At 27.2% G+C, this 25,224-nt stretch overlaps 1 protein-coding gene across 1 annotated transcript in view; it reads left to right on the forward strand.

Moving 5' to 3' along the window:
- LOC107447997 (carbonic anhydrase-related protein 10-like) overlaps positions 1-25,224 on the forward strand; it is a 595,805-nt gene that overhangs the window by 549,588 nt on the left and 20,993 nt on the right. The window contains exon 7 of the mRNA XM_071187366.1: positions 6,879-7,033. Coding sequence (XP_071043467.1) covers positions 6,879-7,033 — 155 coding nt within the window. The remainder of the gene's footprint in view (positions 1-6,878; positions 7,034-25,224) is intronic.

Raw genomic sequence — 25,224 nt, forward strand, 5'->3', positions numbered from 1 at the left:
ACTGTGGTTATAGGTTTTGGATTTACAGCTTTTTTTCGTGTCATTTAAATATTTTAATGTTTTTTACTATGAAATAATATTAACAAATACAAATTTATTTTGTTAAAAATTTAATCAACCGACATCGTATTATATATCTTAGAAAGTTAGTATACTCTATAGAACTACAATACTTTAGAACTCCTTCCAAAATAAAGAAACTTAAAAAAAAGATGTTTAAAATTTCATAAAAAAAGTTTTACTTAGCTCCAATTTCTACCACTGACTCTAAAAACAGCAATAAAGCGGTTTATTTTTGTTTGAAAAAGGAATATTTCATATTCTGTCTTTCTGAAAATGTTCTCTAACGCTCAGACAGCTCTGAAAATAAGACTTATTTTACTCTATTTGTTGCTTTTCGCCATGGGTGATGTTTTTGTCACGAAATTGATACGTGCTGAACGTAGCACAAGATAGCTTAGTCCCCACGCTGTTCTTTGCATGGTGCTTGGATATAAAAATTCACAAAAGCTCTCCTCCCCTCTACAATAAAGGAAGCATAGAAGCCCAACTGGACATATCTGGATCGATGGTTCAAAGCAGAACATTTGTCCTCTTTGGGACATATCAAGGGACGACAGGAGATAAAGCGTTTGCGTGAATAGAGGTCAACAAATGTTGCCCCACTTTAGTGGTCATCGAATAAGTTTTTTCTCCCTCCCACAACTGGATCTATTTTTTCTTCCTTCGGGGAATAGAACAGTCAAACAAAGTACACACGTATTGTATTCACGCCTAAGTATTGCAGAAAGTGTCACATACACAGGATGAAACATTTGAAGAGCAAGATACAGAGTAATAGATTAGGGAGTTGGTGATGACGGAAACAAAATTTTTGGAAAGAGATGTAATAGCCTTTTTTTGTTCACTTTATCTCTTGTCAGAGCATTCTTCGAGTGGAAACTGTCTTAGAAGTTGTTACAAAAGCCAATTTCTGGGTGATATTCAACAGATGAAGATATTGGATATTAGAAGTATTTTAAACTTCTTGGTTTCTGATGTTGTTATCTAGAATAGATAAATAGATTCATTTTGTGTTCAAATGTGCTACGAATTAACTTATTTTTAATCTAAAAAAATGAAAAGGAATTTTAAGCAAAGAAGACAGTTTATTGTTATGAATGTTGTGAACTAATTACTTTCGAGCACATGGCATGACTAAAAAACTAACAGTTAATACGTTATCTGCACATGAAAACGTTGAATATTAGAAATATTTTACAATTCTACTTAGTTTCTGATATTGTTTTTTGGAATTGAAAAACATATTTAATTTGTATCAAATGTGTTACGAAATAACTTATTTTAAATCTAAAGCAAAAAAGAAAAGGAATTTTAAACAAAGATGACATTTTAGTGTCATGAATGTTATGAATTAATTACTTTCGAGCACATGGTATGACCAAAAATCTAACAGTTCGTACATTATCTACAAATGAAAGCATTGACTATTGGAAATATTTTGCAGTTCTACTTAGTTTCTGATATTGTTATCTGGAATTGAGAAGCATATTTAATTTGTATCTAATTTGTTATGAAATAACTTATTTTTAATCTGAAACAAAAATCAAATTGAATTTTAAACAAATATGACAGTTTACAGTCATAAATCTTATGAATTAATTACGTTCGATAACATGGTATGACCAAAACACTAACAATTGGTACGTTATCTGCAGTGAAGACATTGAATATTAGAAATATTTTACAGTTCTAATTAATATCTGATATTGTTATCTGGATCTGCATTTAATTTGGGTTAAATTGGATACAAAATTGGTTATTTTTAATCTATAAAATATGAAATTATACAACGTTGGAACTTTAATGTTGTAAATGTCCTGAAATAAGTACATTGTTTTAGGCAGTATGACCAATCAAATAACATTAGATGGTGGCTGCATTTGATGCAGATGATGACATCAGATAGAATAAATGTTTTGTATTTATTTTCACTTTCCCTTGTTGTTATCGGAACAGGAAAACATATTCATTATGTGTTAAAGGCATTGCGAAATAAGTTATTTTTAATCTAGAAAAGTAAAATGAAGATTAGAGAAAGATGACAGTTTAATGCCGAAAATGTCAGAAACTAATTACTTTCGCTTACGCGCAGTGGGACAGAAAAATTAACACAAGTTGATTCATACAATGCAGTTAAAAATTGCAAGATAAAATTTCGTGAAAAATGTGTTATATTATGACAAGGTTAGTGCAATAATTTTATTGTAATCTAGAAAATCGCAAATTTATATACTATAAAAATATGATAACACATTTGGAAGAAATCAAAGTAAGCCATGATTTTAAAGTAAATTTTAAATAGTGTTAAATTAAAATAATTTAAAATTTATNTATATATATATATATATATATATATATATTAGAATCGTTTCCCAGTGATTTACAAATACGCCATGCACTAGATTACATATCATACATGGAAATATTATGTTTCATGTTACAAAGTTAAATCGATAGAAGAAATGACATCCGTTGTGCAATCCTAATAGCTTTCTGATATTGTTATTTAAGATATTAAATAAATTCTAGGTAAAACTGAGTTGTCGAAAAACGACATAAAACTTTATTTTAAACTTCAGCTGATAAAGATTATATCATCATTGTCATACTACCTAACGTTATAGTTCATTAATCGTGTATTCAATACTAAGACGTTAATACCCGGAGAAAGATATCATTTTTTTTTTAATTTTCTGCCAGAAAACATATTTAACTCAGTCACTAGAATTTACCCTTAAATAAGTTGTTCTTCTGAGAATCCCTATTATACACAGTAGTTAATGTGATTTCGGTTAATGTTATCAATCTCTTATTGTTATCAAAATAACCCGGTCCGGATAAGTGCATAAGAGCTCATTGCATTAATGTTAAAGAGAGTCAAGCTGAAATTACTTTTCCAATCAGCCAAACACAATTCAAAGTATCTGTGACATTTGAAAATGCCAGGTTTTGCTATTTACCTACGGTGCACACAAAGAACACGTCAAACGAAACATAATTGATTGAAATAATGCTTTTATATTATTGGCAAACTACTTTTTCTAAAGATCATAGGGCTTAGACCGAAGATAAAAAAAACATTGTTCTATATATTGAGGCATAAGTTGTACAGCATGCATTTTTTACTACTGATTATTTTTAATTTTTAATAAAGAAACTTAAATAAACCATCCACAAATATATTAGAGATTCTGATCAAACATCGATATATATTAAAATAACTTCAAAAACAACTGCTATTTCAGTTCTTATAATCAAGATCAGTAACTAAATCCGTATTTATAGTGTTGTTGCTTGATTTATAAAGTTTTAAATAATTCCTACAACAATATTTTACAAATTACGTTATTTCTCGCAAACAATTAACATATTTTAAAAGCATTAAATAGACGGAGAAGGTCTAAAAAAGGTATGCCTTCAGCGTATTGTAGCTACTTGATATCCTTTTTAATACTTTATATAATATGCATTTAAAAAAATACTATTTTTTCAAGTAGGACGCATAGAAATATTTCTTATTTAATTGTTTTACATTGTTTTATCAGCTTACCTATATCCGCTAATTGTCTACAGCAAATGGCTTTTTATTTGATTTTATTTTTTCATATAACCTAACAAAGCTAAAAAAAAAGATTTATATAGTTATAGCTTTAGTACTAGATACAGCTATACATTGAAAATATATAAATTTGAAAACAACCTTCAAAAACGATATAATTTATGCTATCCTTTTGTATCAAATCTATTTTCTCACATATGAGATAAATTTCTTCTTTGAGATCCAATTACATTTTTTAACGAATATTTATTAAAAAAGTTTTATTCGTTTAAAAACAATTTTGTCTGAGAAACATCTTGGTGATTTAGAAACATATTTAAATTCAAAAACAAAACTGTATGAAAGTTAATGTATGACAGATAAATTTGTTCTATCTCTAGTACATTTTTTCATAAAAACTGCCTCTAATGAATGTATTTCTGATGTGCGTAATTAAAAGAATTTTCGAGATATGAATAACAACGGAGCCTTAATGAAATAAATGAAGATTTAACTTAATAGCTTCAGTCTCCGAAGGCCCATTACTTCAATCTAATTATTCCTTTCACGAAAAGAATCATAATTAAATGTAAGTAGTCTAAGAATGAATAGTAACATTGTAAAGTTTTGTTTGTTTTTGCAAAAAAAAATCAAGCAATATTTAATTAATCATGTCTATTTAAAGATAAAAGAAAAGAAATGCATACAATTAAAAAACTTCAAGATAAAATACTTATGCCACCAGACCAATTATCGTGCATTTGATTCTTTCTGAAAAGATTTTTGTTGCTCAAATCATGTTAAATAAAAATTAACAAATGACAAATAAAACCTATATTTATTGTTAGACCTTTGGGATTAAGCATGGAAGTTTACTTTCTTGTTATAAATAATGTTAGCTTTTTAATTTAAGCAATGCAAGCAGTTATATAAAAAACTCATAGTTATAAAAATAATCATTCATTATATTCCAAATGCAATAAATATCTTCTTCTTTTGAGTTATTATATCACCATGTAATAATTTGAATAAAAATTTCGTAATTTTAAGGTATTTTACATTACACTTGGTCATTCTTTACAGTTTTAAAAAAGGAAAATAAATCAACTTTAAATTAGCTTTATTATAACATTTTACGACATCGCTGAAGAAGTATGCAAATAATTATGTAGTAGTATCATTATAAATTTAAAAAATGAAACAAAGTAAAATTTTTGAATTATTTTATAAAATTCAAATTACTTGCTTCATAATAAATTATTTGCAGCTACGCATTCAATTTTCAATTAAATATTATATTAGTTATTTTTATTAATGTTTTTAAAGTTTAATTTCATTGTATTTATAAAATTCGTTTAGACACTGAGATCAGAAATAGGAAATATATAGTAATACATTTTCTTGGCTTATTTATTAATACTGAGTAAATAGTAACATGACTAATATCGTTGTGCGTGATAAATAACGACTATCTAGGGATAAAAAGAGACTAGCTAAAGCGATATATTTCCCCAATATCTATCTATAATTATTCAATAAGTTTTTCTTTTACTTGTATATGTCCCCAAGCACAAGAAACATTCCATTTCCTTTACTAACTAGTGACTTTTAGAATTATCTTTGCATTTCTCTCTAAATTCAACAAGCTATTGTGGCTGTTTATTTGTGCTTATTTCATGTATTGAAATCAGAGCTGGTTTTCTAGAGAAAGTTATTTGAACCATAAATGATTTATTCAAAAACGTTATCTTCTACTAAATATAGTTGTATAGCGAAATATAAATAAACTTATATCATTAATTTGGTTTTAAAAGTTTAATTTATATTTAAAAAATTAGTATCTTGAAATATTTTTGAATAATTTAATAAACAAAATTTTTTTTTAAATTATTATAGCCGTATTTGTAAAAATAAATAAATTGTGATATCATACAGCCATTTATATTTTTTAAATATTTTTTAGTTCTTGAAATCTCATCTGAAAAAAATTCGTGCTTAATCAATAAATTTGTGCTTAATTGCATTTGCAATGAAAGTTCCGGATCAAATTACGGTTAAAAGCACTTAGGGTGCCCCATCCGTAGAATCCAGTGTATAGTAAAATATTATACATTTTTTACAGTAATATTTAAATTAGAGTAATTTAGTGATTTTCGGTAATTATTACTATAAAAGTTACTGTAAATCAGATTATTTTTTCGTAAGATGTTCCAGTAAAAATGAATTTTCTTCTAAAAATTATCGGCACCCTTAGTACCAGTCCCTTTTTTTGATTTTTTTATGGTATAGATGTATCGGTATGCATAAATAAATTGTGTTATACATATAGCACAAACAGCCATATCTCTTGAAATCATACAATTTCTAAAAGGATTCAAAAAGGCTTCCGTCATATAATTTGAAATGATAGCATTTTGGCAAACTGTGATGAGTTTCTGAGACGTTTTTACAAATTATTTTTATAGCAAATATAAATTCCACTATGTTTTCTAATAAGAGGATACAAAAACTATCAGAAACAAATTTTAATAAGTATTTAAAACTTTATAACACTGTCTGAAATACCAGAAAATGTTACGGTAAAAAGTGCTAGCACTCAATGTGAAGGAACTTTTTAACGAAAACTTTTATGAAACAAAAAGTCTTATATATCGTAAACTTTACAGTAATATTTACTCTAAGATCACTGAATCATTGTAATGAAAGAGATATTACTGTAAAAGTTAAGGTATAAAATTCTACGATATAAATGAATTTTACTGTAAAATTAATTTTACGGATGCTACACTCAGTCTAGCAGTACTTTTTAGAAATCAAATATTTTGTCTAAAACTATTTTGAAAGTACTCAAATATCTCAGAAAACTAAATTTTGGGATACATTTTCAGGTTTTTTAAATTTTAATTTGTATCTCAAACATAATTTTAATAGAATTTCAATATGTGATGTAGTAAGAAATAGTCAAAACTCTTTTAAAAAAAATAGCACGATAATTTCAAAAAACACTTAACTTTAGCATTTAATTCTTTTTCAAAATATTTTATATATTTAATTTTATTTTATATCCGTCGTTGAACAGCCGACCCAATTTTTGGATTTACGACTACGTAGCCTTGTAATTTTGAACCAATCCAGAAGACAAGGAAACTCCTGGATCAATACCTCCAGAGGTATTGATTTGTTATGGGAACATGGAGGACTTGCATATTCTATGCATATTCACTAATTATAACGATATGTTCTTATTTGATATAAATAGGTATATTTTGTATTTCAGGGCAAGAAGTTCCCCTACATCACGTGTCCGTCCATGGCTTATTGCCCCCAACAGCACATTTCGTGACATACGAAGGGTCACTGACAGTACCTGCTTGTCACGAATCTGTCACTTGGCTAGTGGTCAATAGGCCTATATACATAACAAAGCAACAGGTAAGTGCATCCATTTACTCTGTGATAAGCCTCAATTTTCTATAGTTCAAAAATATAAGTATAACAATAAATCATTTGTATTTCAAGTCATTATAGACTTTATTTCGTTTTTTGTTGAACCACTTTTGTAAATCAAGAAAATTGAAAGCAAAAGACAGTAAACTGAAAAGACTGAATATAATCTTAAAGTTTTTTTTATCTCTATTTAATTAATGTGAAGGCAAAGAAACTAGATGTGAGTGGCAAAGAAACTAGATGGAATGCCCATGTCCTTTATGCTTTAAATATATTGATAAATTTATAGAACTCCAAAACATAGGAAATATTCATCTATAGAATAGAAGAGCTACTACTAACTTCTATATTTAATTCTTTGTTCTTGCACTCTGTTTGATTTCTTCAGAGTTTAAAATTGTCCTTTTTTATTATTTAACTTTCCGATATATAATTTTATGAACTTTGATGTTGAGCTATCACTTGCAGATATAAAATACAAGATACACGAAGACTTTTAATAAATAAATCATAAACGCTAAATTTTTAACTTCAGTTAACTTCAGTCGTCGAATTGTAAGGTATATGATGAAAAGTGGGAAATATTTACTGTGCATAATGCTGAATAAATTTTATTAAAACAGCACTATTCAAGAATGAAATCATAACAACAGTAGATGATTTCAAAGTCTTTCCTCGACAAAGTATGGCATTTATCATCGAGCAAAATATGGTTGTAAAAGAATAATGAAATAATACAAATGTGCCTAATTAACACTAAGTATTTTTCTCAATAGCTATGATTTACTTGCAAACCTCAACAGTACGCTAATTTCTTACAAGAAAATTAAAATAAAGTGCTCAGTGCTGCAAAAGCTCTAAGTGTATTAAGCTCTAAAGATAGCTCTAAAGCTGATAAAGAAAGCTCTAAATATATTAATATCATCACAAAAAGCATGTTAATAAGAAAAAAACTTTGTGAAGTAGACAGTCTGTATGGCAAAACTGAACGTTAAAGAACAATAGTTCGTTTTAAATAGTTACTGGCTTTAAACAGACATTAAAGACTAAATAAGCAGTAAAAGATAAAAAAAACTTCTAAAAAAATTAAAAAGAGCAGACGTAGAAATTAAACTATTTGTTATGTCTAATAATAATTTTAGCTATTTTCATTTTCTTATATATTTTGTAAAGATTACATTATTTTGCATTTTTGGTTTTATATATAAGAGTAAAAAGATGTTCAAACAATTTTAGAAGTTTTATGTAATAAGAAATGAAAAGGCGGAAAACAAATATTTGCTTAAGTGATAATTCGTGTTGTTTTTATAAATGAATAAATAAATATCCTTAGAAATAAATTGTAATAAAATTTATGAAAATTCTAAAACAATTTTTTTCCTGTTGTATCAATGAAACATGTTTCCTTTATAAAATTAAGTTTTATTGAAACTGATGTAAAAGTAAAATTATGAATTAATTCTTAACAAATAGTCTAAAATACTTTCATAATCTATACAATTTTGCTTGTTACTTGCGTATGTCTGCAGTTTTGTTGTTATTTAAAATTCGCATGTTCTTTCGAATGGTATTATTTTAGAAATACATAAGTTGAGTTTAGAAATTAGTATTATTTTTAAAATATAAAATATAATAAAATTATTAATAACAATCACTTTTTTTTCTTTGAAAACATCGTACAGACACTTATGAAGTACATACAATAAAAAAGACAAATTTTTATTAACCCTTCTTTGCAACGAATGTATGTTTATCAAAATAGTATAATATATATTATATTAGTTAATTATCAATTAAATTGTTACATTGCTCTAGTTCGAGAAGCATATTTGTTCCTGTAAATCATATAGATATATTGCTCAGTATCAGAACTTTTGCAACGGATTTTTTTTTACCATCTAAGTTTTATTTCAAAATTTTTTGAGCTTCACGCTCACTGCTTTTCTGGCGCAAAATTCTACTTTTTTCCTCTTTTATTTAATGAAGAAACAATGCATAGAAGAAAAAATAACAAACGATTTGGCCTAAAGGTTTATCGTAGAGTGCTTCAAAAAAATTTGTAACTTAATTGCAAGCTTTTTCTTTTTGAGAAAAGCGTGTTTTCTTTGCAATAAATACCATTATAAAAAACAAACTAAATTGGTTTATACATATTATACTAGTGTGAAGTTTTATACCAGATAACATTTCATTTATTTTTTATAATTAAATAATGTTCAATATTTTTCACTTCTGATTTTCGGAATTGGTCAAGATAACTTGCATTTAACTTGAGTTTTAGATGTTCAAATGCAACATGTTTTTTATTTTGAACCTTTTCAATATTTATCGTGTCACATTATTTTCATGATTTTCAAAAATCTTAGAAATCAGATATCATAGAAATCTTAGATTTTCTAAATGCTAATTAGTTCAATACCTGGCATGCTGATTTGTTTCTAAATGCTAATTAGTTTTGCCATAAATTTCTTTAATTAAATTAAATAATAAATGTTTCATTATAATTACTAAAATTTATGAATTTTTAAGCATTTTACTTAACAAATAAATTTCAAGACAATCGTTTTGAATGATTTTCTTTCTATTTAATTTTTCTACTTATGATCTTCTCGGCATCTTTAATCTTCACTCAACTTTTCAGTTATTGTATTATTTGTGTAAACTGCCATGTTCATATGAAAAAACACAGAATTCTTAATAGTTTTGACTTATATTTATTTATTATTAGTACCATTATTATTATTATTAACATTATGATTTTTAACATTATTATTGTTAACATTATTGTTATTAACATTATTATTATTACTAAAAATTTTTGTATTCTTCTTTTCTATTTTGATACAAGCAGTATTTTTTGCGTGAAAAAGCTTAAATATAATTTCCTTAACCGTTTTGAATAATCTCAAATATAAAAGCTAAAAATTATAAACTAAATTGACGTTTTAGTGAATTATATTTATTTAAATCGGTTAAAAATAGAATCTTTTTATAATGATATCAGAGGTAAACATTTTTCCAAACTGCGTTATTTAATTGCATTTAAAATCCTGTTCTTATTTTGAAAAATAAATTATTTCTTTCAAAATATTAAATATAATTCTTTTAAATTACTCATTCCTTCAAATTAAGTCAAATATACATCTTATTAGACATCTGTAATTACGCTTCGTTGGAAAATGCATAAAGAAAATGATATTTTTCAATTTACTTTTAAGTAAAAGTAAAAAGTTCCCAAGAACAACCATTTAGAAAAGAGGTTTGAAGTAGTTTTTTTAGATTAGAATAATAATAACATACCAAAAAAGGATAGTTTATAAAACGCATTTAAACGCCTCTTCCTGGAATCATTTGACCTAGCTTCCAACCAAGGAAATTTTTAATTTTTATGACACCTGAGGGGGTACATTACTCAAGAGGTAACTCAAAAAATCGAGATTACTTTTTATTTGTACAACGGGAATTAAATCACCTGAAGCTGTTTGAGAATTGTTATCTTTTATGACGCGAAAGAAATTTTTTCTTCATTTCCAGTAAACCTTAATAAAGCTTATTCACTTTTAAAAGCCCTATAATATCTGCGCAAGCACAAATTTGTCGTCGATTAGCGGCGGAAATTCTGAGAGAAAAGCTCTTGCATAATAACAGCGACTGAATTACTCATAAATCTAATTACAGCTTGAGGCGTATACTTCAAATCTGCATTAACAACAACTGACGATGTTAATGCAAAATCTCTTTCATTTGGTGCTTTATTATCTTTCCCAAGGGTTCGGCCATTTAGAGAAATCTATCTGGTAAAACTTTTCTCTTTCTAGTTCATCTTATCATTTTGGAACGATTCGGGGCGTTTGCAACTTAAACGAGTTGTTTAGAATTTTATGTTATTGATGGCGAATTAACGAAATGGAGTTTTTAACAAATGAGTGGTGCTTATGAGCATATGTTTTAGTAAGCAATGTCCTTGGAAAATTTATCGAAAGCATGATCTTAAATAAAGACAGATTCATCCGTCGATTCGGCAATTGCCAATCAATGTGATATTTTGATGGTATTCATTATCCCTAAACATTTATACGCCACTCTTTTGGTGAAAGTTTGAAACTGAATAATTTCATCTCAAAATTTATTACTCTCTTTAGCATGATTACTTTTGAAGACTCTCACCAGAAATAATTCTTTGAAGTATTAATTGTCTTTTAGCTTTAATACAATTTTATTTAGTGAAAAGAACCAATAAAAATATCTAATACAAAATTATAAATGTTGAAATGTCGCGGCAGTTAGGAGTAAGGATAAGATGTGACTAATTCCTCATCGTCGTTAACTTAAAAATATAAATTGCACTTTCGCACTCAAAGCGAAAATCTCCTCTTTGTCTATTAATTTTCTTGTGAGTTAGTAGTGAGTTAACTCTGGCCTCTCAGAAAAATCATCTTAATGTTGTTTTCAGCAGCGTGCAATAGAGTGCAGTTCAAACTTTCTGCAATCGTAATAAAATGATAAATCATGATTCAGCTCAATTTAAACCATAGTATCATACAATTAAGTTTAAGAAGAACAATATTATGGTTCATTTTATTAAGGTAAAATTTTAAGCTATTTAGGAATAAGGCCAGGATGTGATAAGCACAGTATCCTTCAAAACTTAACTTAAAAATCAAAGTTGCACTTGCTTTGTTATTTCTTGCTGCAGAATTATCCAGGTACTTTTGAATTTATTACACAAAAATAATAGAATTTTCATTCAGATTTCGTAATTTTATAATTTAATCCTTTAAATGTGACTTTTCAAAACGCAAACACCCAAGTTTCTTCCAATTAATGAGAAATTGTGCAAAAATAACCTTTTGAAGCAAATAATGAGTTTCGTCAGCAGAAGGAATTAAATCTAACAAGGTCTAACTTCTTTTTCAAATATTGTTATATCGTTATGATTTTAAATATATATATTGAATGAAATAAATAAAAACATAAAAGAGTGATCGTAATAGTGAAATGTTGTTCAAATCAATTACCTGATCCTTCGTTCCAGAAGGATCTCCAGGATCGTGTGGTCTAATGGTGCTACTTGGATTTGAAACATTTAAGAGTTCTTTTAGGAAATTTTAAGGAACTTTATTTCTTCTTCTCATGACTGATTCTTAGATGCTGGTGGCTCCGGACAGGTGGTGTTAACACATACGGGATCTCGTGGGGAAAAACTCACATCTTAGACAAAAAGGATAATTTTCATTTTGAATGAAGATGGATTCCAGTTCATCAACAAATTATCTGAGTCGTGCCGCATGCACACTTGGACAGTAGAACATCAGGAACACGTGTCAAACTTCATTGTTTTATCTTAATGGAACGTGATAGTGTCTTGAAATTATTTTTGTTAAATTTTTGACTTTATCTCCATAGTTATTTCTTGTAAAAAGGGACAAATGTTGAGCAGAAAGGCAAGAGCCTTGAAGCTATCATAAAAATGAGAGCGATGCTTCTCTCTCACGGTGGCTTCCTCGACTGCCGCCAAGAAGGCACGCGGAAAAGCGATAAAACGATATACGGTTAAAGTTAGGGTAGGGTTAATCGATACGAAAAAAGAGTCAAACAAGTTAAATGAAGTAAAAGGCTATTGCGGTTAAAAGAACGAAAACTGAAAAAACTATTGAGGAGTAGAAAAACAACGCACGTGTGATGTAGCAACATCACAAATATTAATGTAGCATTTTTAAAAATCTAGTTTATTTGTTTTATTATGCGTAAAAACTTATAAAACTTGCAAAAAAATTATCATTATTATTTCTTATAAGGCCATTATTAGGTAATAATTAGGCATTTTTTTTGTGAAAAAATTTCTATCGCCTGAAACAAAAAATCCTTTGAAGATTTTATTTAGAAGGCTATCAACTATGTTTTGAGCTATTGTCTTTAAAGCAAATGCATATACCGTGAGATAGGGATCAATGTAGTTAAAAAAAGTAAATTTTTAAAAAATCCAAACATGCATAAAAAATGAGTTTCTATATTTTCTCTTAGAATGCAGTTCAAAACATGTGTGCTACAATTTCAAACATTCATGAAAGATTGTAGACAATTATTTTAAGAGCAACATGAGATATCGTGTTTAAGACGGTGCAAAATGTAGCAAAAATCTGATTTTGAGATAAGCGCATTTAAGGACTTAAACTTATTAGTCTATCTACCGTTATTGCCTTACAAAAAACTGCTATAAAGTTGTAAAGAATTAAAGAAAAAGCATAAGTAAAGTATTTTTAGAACGCTTAGAATACAAGGACTATAAATTTATAACAAACTCAACGAAAATTTTGCTCAAAATCATGTTTTTGCACTAGACAGGTACCTTAAACTTGGCGGCGTATTTAAGGAAAAAATGTAGTCTTTGATAACTTATAACTTAATAATTATTTTTAAGTGGATGAAGTAAATTTTATAAATGATTTTAAAATCAAAAAAAAAAAATTTGAAAAAAAAAAAATAAAGCCCAATGGCAAAAGATGCTTCGGGTACCATCGTTTATTTAAGTTACGGCAATTTTGAATGATATTTTGGTTCTACTCTACATTTCTTTGCATTCGAATCCCAGTGACTGGCTGGTCGGAACGAATTCCGCACCCGGATCGCACCTACCTTAGTGCTGACTTAATATCCTCAGTGGTAAACGGATCGTGGGTTAGAGTCCCTAGCCATCAGACTAACCGTGGAAGGTTTTCGCGGTTTTCTTATTAATGTAACACAAATGTGGGTTAGTTCCCTCAAAAAGTCCTCCACAAATGCAAGTTTCTCCTAATCCTTAGTCCAAGAGTTCCCTTGTCTCCTGGGATGGATTCAAAACTACAAACCTACGGAGTTGAAAATTAGTAGTAGTAAACTCAAAATTGGGTCGGAGTTGGAGTTGTGATTGTGATTGCTGGAGTTGTGACTTGCTCAGGGGATAGAGCTTTCGCCTTCCAATGAGGTGACCGGGCTTAAATACCAGCGATGGCTTGAATTCGAATTCCGCTCCTGGCTTACCCCGAACAAAGTGTTGTCGTAAGAACATCCTCAGTGGTAGACAGATCATGATCATAGCTAAGAGTTCGCGTGCCGTTAGGCTAACCGTGTGAAGTTTTTGTGATTTCCCTCTCCTTATTATGGCTCAACAAGCTCCAAATTTTTCGATTTGATTGCTGAATCAAATTTCTGAAGAAAGAAGGATAATTTACAAGAAGCCAATTAGTATGAAAATATCAAAGAAATTAAATTAGATATAACCTATGCATGATCGTTTTTCATGCATGCTCAGAAAATTGGATTATGTATTCAAGATGAGTTATAAACCTTCTCTAGGTTATTGAAATACATAGTTGACAAGGCTTTCTCTTTTTAGCCTTTAAATATTTGTTTTAGAGAAGATAAATTATTCCCTAAAATTATCATAAAAATGGATACATCTTCAGGAACACGCAACGAAAAAATCAAGAGCACCAAAAGCTCTTATTCTTTAAGGAAATAAAAAGGAACTGTCGTTGTGCAGCATTTTCAGGTCACAGGGCTAACAGTTAACTTTGGGTAGGAATATAGATGCAAGGCACTAAATGTATTTGAACTTGACTGGAATTTTTGATAACAACACCCTAAGAAAAATTATCTAAATGATAATTAGACTCTGGTTCTCACAAAGATTTATGAGATTTTCTGAACACTTAGGAACGTATGTTAACAATTCTGATATGCGTAATAAACAGAGACTTTGCATCACTGAGTAAAACAGAAATTTGCACAATATTACGCACCTCACCTCGCATTTTTCCAAACAAATTTTAGGCTCGTAGGCTCCCTTTTTTTCTTTCAAAATATCTGCCGCGTTGAAATAGCCAATTTTTTCCGAAGCACCATTTTTTTCATTTTTGGTAACTGCTGATTTTAGAAATTCCAAAATTGTTTTAGTTTTTATGATTAGAAGAAGGTTGCAGCCTGTTGAAAAATTAAAAGTGATATGCATGAAAACAAATATTTAAATACATTCCCTAAATATTTTGAAATCCTATCTTGAACGAATTTCGAATTCTGCGAAAATAATAATTGATAAAAGGCTATAATATGTATTATAAATATTAGGATTATCTGTAAGCATATCAAGATAATATTTTACAGTCTTAAGAAGAGAACTTTTTCTTAGTTTTTTTTTTACGAAATCACTGTTCAAAAGGATTTATTTTGCTTTTCTTTTTATAATTTGTTTTAAAAAATATATTGAATGATTTGGTAAATCATATTTATGCTTTTTAAATAGCGCTTCAGTACATAGAAAGGACTCAACCAATGCAATATTTTTACCATTTAGTCACATGATACTCCCGAGAAATGTTACTAACTTTATCCAAACTCTTTATAGATAGTTCTTCGGATTTAAAATAATCTTGATTGTAACGTTATAACGTTTAGTTTATTGTACAAGTTAACTAAAATTAAAAGGAAAACTACAAAAGCTGCGTAATCCTTCATTCTAAGCACATTTTCACAATATACTTTATATTCAGAATATACCCGAGAAATATTACTAACTTCTTCCGAACTCTTTGTAGATAGTTCTTCGGATTTAAAATAATCTTGATTGTATCGTTATAATGTTTAGTTTATTGTAAAAGTTAACTAAAACTAAAGCAAAACTACAAAAGCTGCGTAATTCTTTTTTCTAAGCACATTTTCACAATATACTTTCCCTATAGTGAATAGAGAACGTTAGAATTTATACGGACAAATATTCCATAGATTAAGCTATGGAACAGTGATTCCTTGGGAAATTTCCCCGGGTACGAAGAATTTCCTTTTCTAAGAGAGAAATGAGAACGCCAAAGATATCTCAAATACCGCCAAAATCCTGAAGAAACTTCCCTGGCATGAGGAAGAAAACCTCCTCGGATATGTCAGTGGATCTGGAAAGAGCCCCTGGGCTACAGCAGCTACGATGATGTAAATAAACTCTGGTCCAAAAATTTTCTGTTTTCATATTCGAGAGAGGAAGAAATAGGGAATATATATAAATATTAACAGGAACTACCTAGATGCAAATGTGTGCAAGTGAAAAATTTATTGTTCGCAGCTTGTTGCAAAACATGAGTGTGCATAAATAAGTCTCTTCGTTTCTCCGAAATTTTCCAATACATAACACCTTGTATTTGGCTGGAAGAAAGTAATGTTCAGAAGAATATTTTTGCATATTATAAATATTTTGACAAAACTAAGTTTTGAAATAAATTAATTTTGATCAATAAATAAGATTTAAAGTTTAAGAAAGTATCTTACTATGGTTTTATCGCTTACGGTATTATTATTAATTATGGAATACGAATCTTAATATGGCTCGTATATTGAAATTAAAAGTTTCATTTTTGGTAAAACACGTTCAGTATTGTTTAATGTTTATTGTCATTGAAGTCTTTTCGTCTTAAGGGTCACAGTACCCTTGCAACATTTTTTTTAGATAAATTTAAAATCATTTATTTTGTAGATGCTTTACATGCTCTTTTAACTTATAATCAATAATTTATCTTCAAAAATAGTTAAACTGCTTAATTTTTTTTTAATTTTTTAAAAAAATTGAAGAAATTCAACATTTTTAAATCTATAAGGCTTTTTTATTTTAGAATATTTTCAAAAAAAACTTTTTTTCTTACAATATTAATCTTAACAATTTTGTGCATTTATTTGTTGATAGATCAGTTAGAACATTTTTTATAGATTATTTTGTTGAAAAGTATAAAAAAAATGGTTAAAAATTCCAGTTATGCATATATATTATGCTGTAAAAATTGTAATGCCTCATAAAATCCTTATTCCATGCACAGTTTAAATAAATGTATTATACTTAAGATAAAAAAGTTTACTTCAAAGCTTTATCTTTATTTTTATTAAAACGTAAAATTATCATCTATGAGAAAAAGCAAAGTCTGTCTGCTAATCAAGTTTCTGTTTCAGGACAATCAAAAATCATTCATAACTTTTTTAATAAATACAGATAGAGAGATAATTTTTTTTCAGTGCATTTGAAATGGATTGAAGTTTCATTATAAGCAATAAAAAAAAATATCGATATTTTGGTCATTTTTAGGGTACTGAACCCCTTAAGTTCCTCCAAATGTTTCCAGTACATAACACTTTATATTGGCTTGATTAAAGTAATGTCCAGAAGAATATTTCGAAAATTATAAATATTTTGTTTAAGTGCTGACAAAACTAAGTTTCGAAACATGTTAATCTTTATCATTAAACAAGATTCAAATTTTAAACTATAAGAAAGTCGTATGTTAATGTGATATTTTGAAATTAAAAGTTTTCGCTCAGGAAATTATGATTGTGGTAAAACACGTGCAGCATTATTTAATGTTTATTATTATTTAAATCATTTCGTCTTAAGTTCCTACGAAAGTTTCAAGTATATAGCACCTTGTATTTGGCTGGAAAAAAGCAATATTCAGTCGAATATTTTGCATATTATAAATATTTTGTTTATGCGCTGATAAAACTATGTTTTGAATTAATTTAATTTTCACCAATATATAAAATTTAACGTTTAAGAAAGTCATATATTACTATAGTTTTTTAAAAGTAAAAGTATTCGCTATTGAAATTATTATAATTGTAAAAGATGGGCAGCATTATTTAATAATCGTAAAATTTAGAAATTTCTTAGCTTTTGTATAAATTAACATACTTTCATTTAAATCGTACTATGGTCAATTCTATATATCATTGCCCATCATAAATATTTTTTAAGTGCTAAAAAATTAAGATTTGAATTAAATTAACTTTGATCAATAAATAAAATTTGCATTTTAAAAGTTGAGAAAGTCTTATCTTACTTTACTTTTTTCCTATTGAAATTATGATAGTAGCAAAAACATGCAGCATTGTATAATATTTACTATTATTTAATAGTTACATAATTTAAGATAATCTTAGCCTTTGCACAAATTAAAATACTTTTATTTATCATACTGTTTATCATGTTGTCAATTATATATATTCTAAAAAGAATAGGGTAAACTTTGTACTTGGTTAACAAAAGTATGTAAATAAAGCACAAATGAAAGTACAGAAATGGACATACTATAGCTTCGGTTCTAAAAGCAAAAATCATCCTCGCTGTCTAAACATCAAATGGTAGTAGAGACGTAACAAAGCAAACACCTGCAAGGTGGTTTAAACCGAGAGGGACAGAGAAATAAACTTGAATATGATAATAAAAGAGTGGAGATTAGAAACAGGTGTGAGGGGGTTTGTAGGGAGCCTCAGATTTCAAAAGATTTAACTAGAATAGATTTCCAATTATTGGGAAACAGTGGGATAATAGAAAAATCACTAACTAAATTATTAGAATTTTTCAATATATGGAATGGTTCCCAGAAATCAAGTTCGGTAGATGAAGAGCTGTGTTAAAGGATTTCGGCTGAAGGAAAGTGAAACTTATGACTAGAATTCTAACTATGTAAGGTGATTGGATATCAGTTAATATCCTGATTTTTGATACATATTTTATGTTCCTTAAATCCCTAAGTCCTGGGCATCTCGATGAAATTTTAAAAGAAAGTAAATTGATAAAAATAATAAGTTGTAACGTAAATCAAGTTAAAGATTGTTTTTTTTTTAAATATTTTAACAAAAATTATTGAAAAATTTAACGCTTCTATTTGCATGCATATAATTAAATGCAAATATTTTTCTAACTTGATGAGATAACATTTGTAGAAACAGAAATGAAATCAATTTCCTTAATGCTTTTGTAAGTTGAATTTTAGGGACTTTAAATCAATTTTGATACATAATATTTAAAAGAGAGTTATCAAACTGTTTAACATTTTCACTAGTACAATTTTATTACTCGTCATATTATTTTCCTTAACCTTTTCAGTCCCATGAATTGAATAGCATAATAAAGATTTCTGCCTCTTAAGTGTCTAGTACTTTTAAATAAATTTATCTATAATTCTCATTGGGCCTGAAACTAAAAGTTTTTAAAGTTAAAGTTTCAACTATTACTCCCTTTTTCTATCCACAATTTTAAAAAAAACGTGCTACTTATTTCATTACTAGATATCCTCTTTTATAAAAAAAAAAAAAAACAAATTGCTAAAAAAAACTTACAATATAACAGCTTTTATTAAGTATTTCCAGGAATGTTTTAACTGAACCAAAATAATTGCAAACAAGTTATTTTTGTTTCAAATGTAAGTATTTACATTAGATAAAAGCAAAATTATCCCAATAATTTGTATTACCTTTTCTTATAAAGAATTAAATAGTTGTTATAAAAATGTTTATTGGTATTAAACTAATACCCATTAATCATTTTTAGTATTTTCAATACTTTAAAATTGAAACTTCCCTTTTATGTCATATTTATAGTACCTATTTAAGGTTTTATACGATTAGAGTTATCTTAAACTACAGTTTCGAAACAAATTTTTTTTTTACATTCTTTGCAATTTTATTGTTTACTTTTCTTCAAAGATCAACTAAAATTAATTACGGACATTCAAAGAGCTGAAACTTCTTTCAATTGTAATCCCTGAAACTAAATTCATGATTACAATGCATTCTCTAAACAAAGTTCACAAGCAATTAGTATTGAATCGCGTATCAAAACTTTGCGAACGGTTTTTTTCCCTTTTGGCGAAATAGTTTCTTTCATTACTTAAGCCTCACCCTTACGAAAGAATCTATATTTATCGACCAAGACCACCTTAAAAGATTTCCTTTTCCTCTGTTTACTCTTTTATCTTAAACGCAGATTGTTTCCACCATCTCCTCATTTGTGATAGATTGTAGCAATAGTGAGCCTAACTCTCAATCTGATGATGAATGAGTTAGGACAAAGTCAGAAAACAATACCTTCTATGCATGACCTCCAATTCAGAACGATGAAGTATCCTTTTCACTTACGTTATTTAAGTTGATTGAAAAGGTCTTGCATGAACGGTTACTTCTGTAAAATAGGATTATGAATGCTTAAATAAGATTGGTAACGATTTTTATTTTCCTTATCAGCGATGAAAATGTATGTCAAAATCAAGTACAGGACAAGTAGTCACGCATTATGTTATTCAATATAGTTTGATTAATTGCTAGTATAATTACTTGAGCAGCAAACTTATAATACATAAAGCATCTTTTAAGTATGTCATTTGATGGTACTTAATTGAATAATGATATAACATGCAAAAATTCTTTAAAGAATTGAAAGAAAGAATATTGAGTTATTATAATGAATTATAAAAAATTTAGATTATAATTTGAATAATATAAGATTATTAGAAGAAATCAGTTTATAACGAATTGAATGAGTAAAGAATTGAAGCAATGAAAATGTATGAAAAATCAAGTACAATACAAGTAATCAGGCATTATGTTATTCAAAATAGTTTGAGTAATTGCTATAATTAATTGAGCAACAAACTTATAATACATAAAGCATCTATTAAGTATGTCATTTGATGGAACTTATTGAATAATGACATAACATACAAAAATTGTTTAAGGAATTGAAGGAGAGAATATTGATTATTATAAAGAATTATAAAAAATTTAGATTATAATTAGATTAATATAAGATTATTATAATTAATTGGAATTAGATTATTAGAAGAAATCAGTTGATATCGAATTGAATGAGTAAAGAATTGAAGCAATGAAAATGTATGAAAAAATCAAATACAGGACAAGTAGTCACGCATTATGTTATTAAATCTAGTTTGATTAATTTCTAGTATAATTACTTGAGCAGCAAACTTATAATACATAAAGCATCTTTTAAGTATGTCATTTGATGGTACTTATTGAATAATGATATAACATGCAAAAATTGTTTAAAGAATTGAAAGAAAGAGTATTGAGTTATTATAAAGAATTATAAAAAATTTAGATTGTAATTTGAATAATATAAGATTATTAGAAGAAATCAGTTTATAACGAATGGAATGAGTAAAGAATTGAAGCAATGAAAACTTATGAAAAAATCAAGTACAGGACAAGTAGACACGCATTATGTTATTCAATATAGTTTGATTAATTGCTAGTATAATTACTTGAGCAACAAACTTATAATACATAAAGCATCTTTTAAGTAAGTCATTTGATGGTACTTATTGAAGAATGATGTAACATGCAAAAATTGTTTAAGGAATTGAAAGAGAGAATATTGAGTCATTATAAAGAATTACAAAAAATTTAGATTATAATTAGATTAATATAAGATTATAATAATTATTTGGAATTAGATTATTAGAAGAAATCAGTTAATAGCGAATTTAATGAGTAAAGAATTGAAGTAATGAAAATGTATGAAAAAAATCAAGTACAGGCCAAATAGTCACGTATTATGTTATTCAATATAGTTTGATTAATTGGTAGTATAATTACGTAAGCAACAAATTTATAGTACGTAAAGCATCTAAGTATATCTTATGGTAGTACCTGTTGAAGAAGTACTGCTATATTATTATGCCATGCTAAAATGGTTATAATATATATATAACAGCTTTTGTCTGTTTCAATGTGTTTTCTTTTCTTTTGAAAGCAATAAACAGGAAGTTCATTTCTTTAAGATATTCAAATTAAGATATTCATCTATTAAGAACTTTTCAACTAAACATTTTTGAAAAACAACAAGCATTACAAACTTTCATGTTTTCAAAAATTTTAAATTATATTTTCTTTATTTTACTTACTTTTTTATTTAATTTTATTTTATTTATTTATTTATTTATTTTCATCTATTTTAAGTATTTATTTTCTTTTGAAAGCTAGAAGCAGGAAGTTCATTGATTTAAGATATTCATTCCATTAAGGACTTTTTCAATTAAATATTTGGAAAGGCAGCAAACAAAACAAACTTTTATTTGTATATTTTATCGTAATTTTAGTTAGATGGCACTCTTGAATTCAGAACCTGGGAACAAGATAAAAGATTTGAAGATATAGGGGAAGAACGGGTTAAGCCCATTTTCACAAAATCGAAAATTCCATGGCCATCTGTTACATTTTAACAATTGCTACGTTTTAATAATTAAACAAAGCGAAAAATCATTTCTCCCTGAGGGTTACTACACAGTGAAGATAGGCCGTACTATTGAAAAAGCCTTCCTGTCCGTGTGTAAATAGATTTTTTTTTTCCTAATAAGATTTCATAGACACAAAATCGCTCTTCCCCCTTGGTCTTCAATTGATATCGTTTGTGTTTTGAATCTATAAAAATTTTACTGTTGTCTAAAGATAGAACAGTTTCTTTTTTGTTTATTTTTTCATATTGTCACATTTTTAGAATGGTAAAAAATTTTCTTCATCCTCAAGAAATATTAAAAACAAATAATAATAAGAAAAACTTTATCGCAAAAAGATATATAGCTTTCATGATCCAGATTTTGGTGATTTTTCTAGCTTTCAAAAGTGATCTGTTTCTCCCTTCTGGAATTTATTTATGCTTCCCAACAATATTCAAAGCTTTAGCATAAATATACATTTTACTTTTTGTTTGTCTAAAAATCAATTAGAATCTGACTTTTTTTTAAATATATCGTTTATTTTTAAATATTTGCTAGCGATAAGGTAGAAAATTGTTAATTACTCAGAAATTTCTTACCATTTTAACATCCAAAAATTTTTATTTAATAATTTTCTTAATTGTTGTAACAATATTTATAGTACATTGTTCACTATCTAAACTAAATAACTAAAAGCGAATGAGTGGTGCTATTCATATGAACCTGTATACATTGTTTCTTATGCATTAATCGTGAAGCAATTCATAAAACTGTGAAGTTATTCAAAAAACTCTAATTACAAAGTAATTATTACTTTTTTTATTTAACTATTTAGTACTGTATTATTCTTTCTTAACCATGATCATTTGGATATCTTTGAACATTTCGATTTTTCATAAAGTTGTTAGGAGTACATTCTTCTTATTTTAAGGGACGCAAACAGAAAAGAAACCATTTCTCGAGTAACTGAATACAAAAATTTTGAATTTAAAAATTTAAAACATTTTACTAATTATCCTAATTAAAAAAGTTAAGTAATTTTTATAAAATGTTTTAATTTTCTTAGATACTGGTTTAACTAACTCTTACGCTAATTTACTAACTTACACTTACTTACTAACTTACTGTTGCACAAAACTTACTGAATACACTAACTTAAAAACAAAATCAAATACTAATTTTGAATTGATGAATACTTAAAAATATTTCATAAGCTTTGCATAACTTTAAATGAATTATTTTTATTTTTTTTATATAATACAGCAGAATACAGTACAAAAAAATAAAAGGCATAATACTTAAAATGTATGGTACTTATGTACTATACATAAGCTGTTTATAGTTTATCATACCCAAAAGAATTTGATTTTTTTTTTCATTAAAGCAATATAATATATTACAGTTCCACTGCGTAATATTTTTTCTTCATTACTGTATTAGCTAGTATTCAAATAAATCGACCCATTAAGTTGCTAGTTCAAATGTGAATGTGATTATGTTTGTCAGACTGACAACGCTTACCTAAAATTTGCAAAAAAAAAAAATAAATAAATAAATAAAAACTCGTTAGCAATTCTAAACTTTACTAAAATCAGAATTAAAACAAAACTTCCATTTAAATTACGTCCAACTAATGCATTTGTTGTCGCAGTTCCATAATCAAAAAGAAAAAAGACAAGTTAAAAAAGAACAGAAGATGAAGCAATTTACAAAAAGAGATTCAGTAATTTCTGTACTCCATTCTCAGAAAAAAAATGTGCATTTCTCTTCAACCTTCTTCAACACTTACTATTACTGCCATCTATCGAATAATAGACCAACTAAATGGTGTACCTCAAAAAGAAGAAACAATAGAAAAGTTTCTTACGTTAATAAAAAATGCTTCTATCAATTTTCTACATCTTCGACATGTTCTAGAACAGTCAGTGTAATGAAAGAAAAGGTTCGGAACATTGATCTTTTATAGTCATTTATTACCATTAGGATATTTTTCTTCTCAATTCTGATTTAGTTTCTTGGATAGTTTCTAAATGTGATTAGTTGGAAGACATGTGTTTCCTAATCGGACATCACTATAGCAATGTAACATTTTGTTGAGCTTGTACCTGTCTTTTAATAATGTGTTATTCAATTTTTGTACAACTGCGGACAGAAATAATTGAAACAATTTATTTATTTATTTATTTGGTTCTTGAATGAAAATTTAGGAGAACATGAGTAATCCGTACAAATGGGCAGCTTCATTTACTGCGGACATGTCTTTGTATTGTAAACATATAGTAAAAACAATATCAAGGATCTTTGTTTTCTATTATACTTCTCTTTTATAATTCAGTTTTTTTCAGTCAAAAATAGAGTAACGAATTAAAACAGTCACTGCTGAGAAATATGTAACTATTTTTCAAAATCTCATAGCAAAACCTGTTGAAAAATTTTATAATAAAAGGGTGACACAAAATTCGTGTAAAATCCATAATAAAATTGTTTGTTTGTGTAGCAAATTCGTGTTTAAAAGATAATTTATATTAAATTTGGAATAAAAAGATCTGCTTTATTCCTAATTTAAATTTAAAATTTTAAAATACAAAATTAATCCAGATGATTATAATAGAAGGTGCGTACAAGATCATTCACCTCAAAACATTTAAAACACATTAAAAAAAAAGAAAAAATTTAATTTCTTCGGAAAACATATAAAAAATATTATTTCTTTTTTAGTTTAAAAAAACTCAACTAATATTTTTTTTAATAATTTGTTGTTTCCGGTGCTGAATGCTATAAAATCCCATAAAAACAGTCGAAAAAATAGTTTCCTTATTTGTAAAACTACATCTTGGATATCTAATTCAGAAAAAATTAAACTTAGTCTATTTTTCAGGTTAAAAGAGGCTTTTTGAAAAATACTCCATTAATAGAGGCGACTGTCCCCAGTAGAAGGGTTTTAAAAAAAAAGACAAATTAAATTCATAAACTATATTGGCGAAATATCATGCAGCAAGTAATTTACCTTTCTTCTTGTAATAAATCCATGTGTCGAATCTGATCTTTTCACTGTTAGTTTATCTAAGTTAAAGCGAAAGCAAAACCAGCATCATAAGGTTTTATCACTATTTTAGCATGAAATTACAAAATTTCAATTTATTTCTTTTT

Source organism: Parasteatoda tepidariorum, chromosome X1 (assembly GCF_043381705.1).
Source record: "Parasteatoda tepidariorum isolate YZ-2023 chromosome X1, CAS_Ptep_4.0, whole genome shotgun sequence".
In the NCBI taxonomy this organism is placed as follows: domain Eukaryota; kingdom Metazoa; phylum Arthropoda; class Arachnida; order Araneae; family Theridiidae; genus Parasteatoda; species Parasteatoda tepidariorum.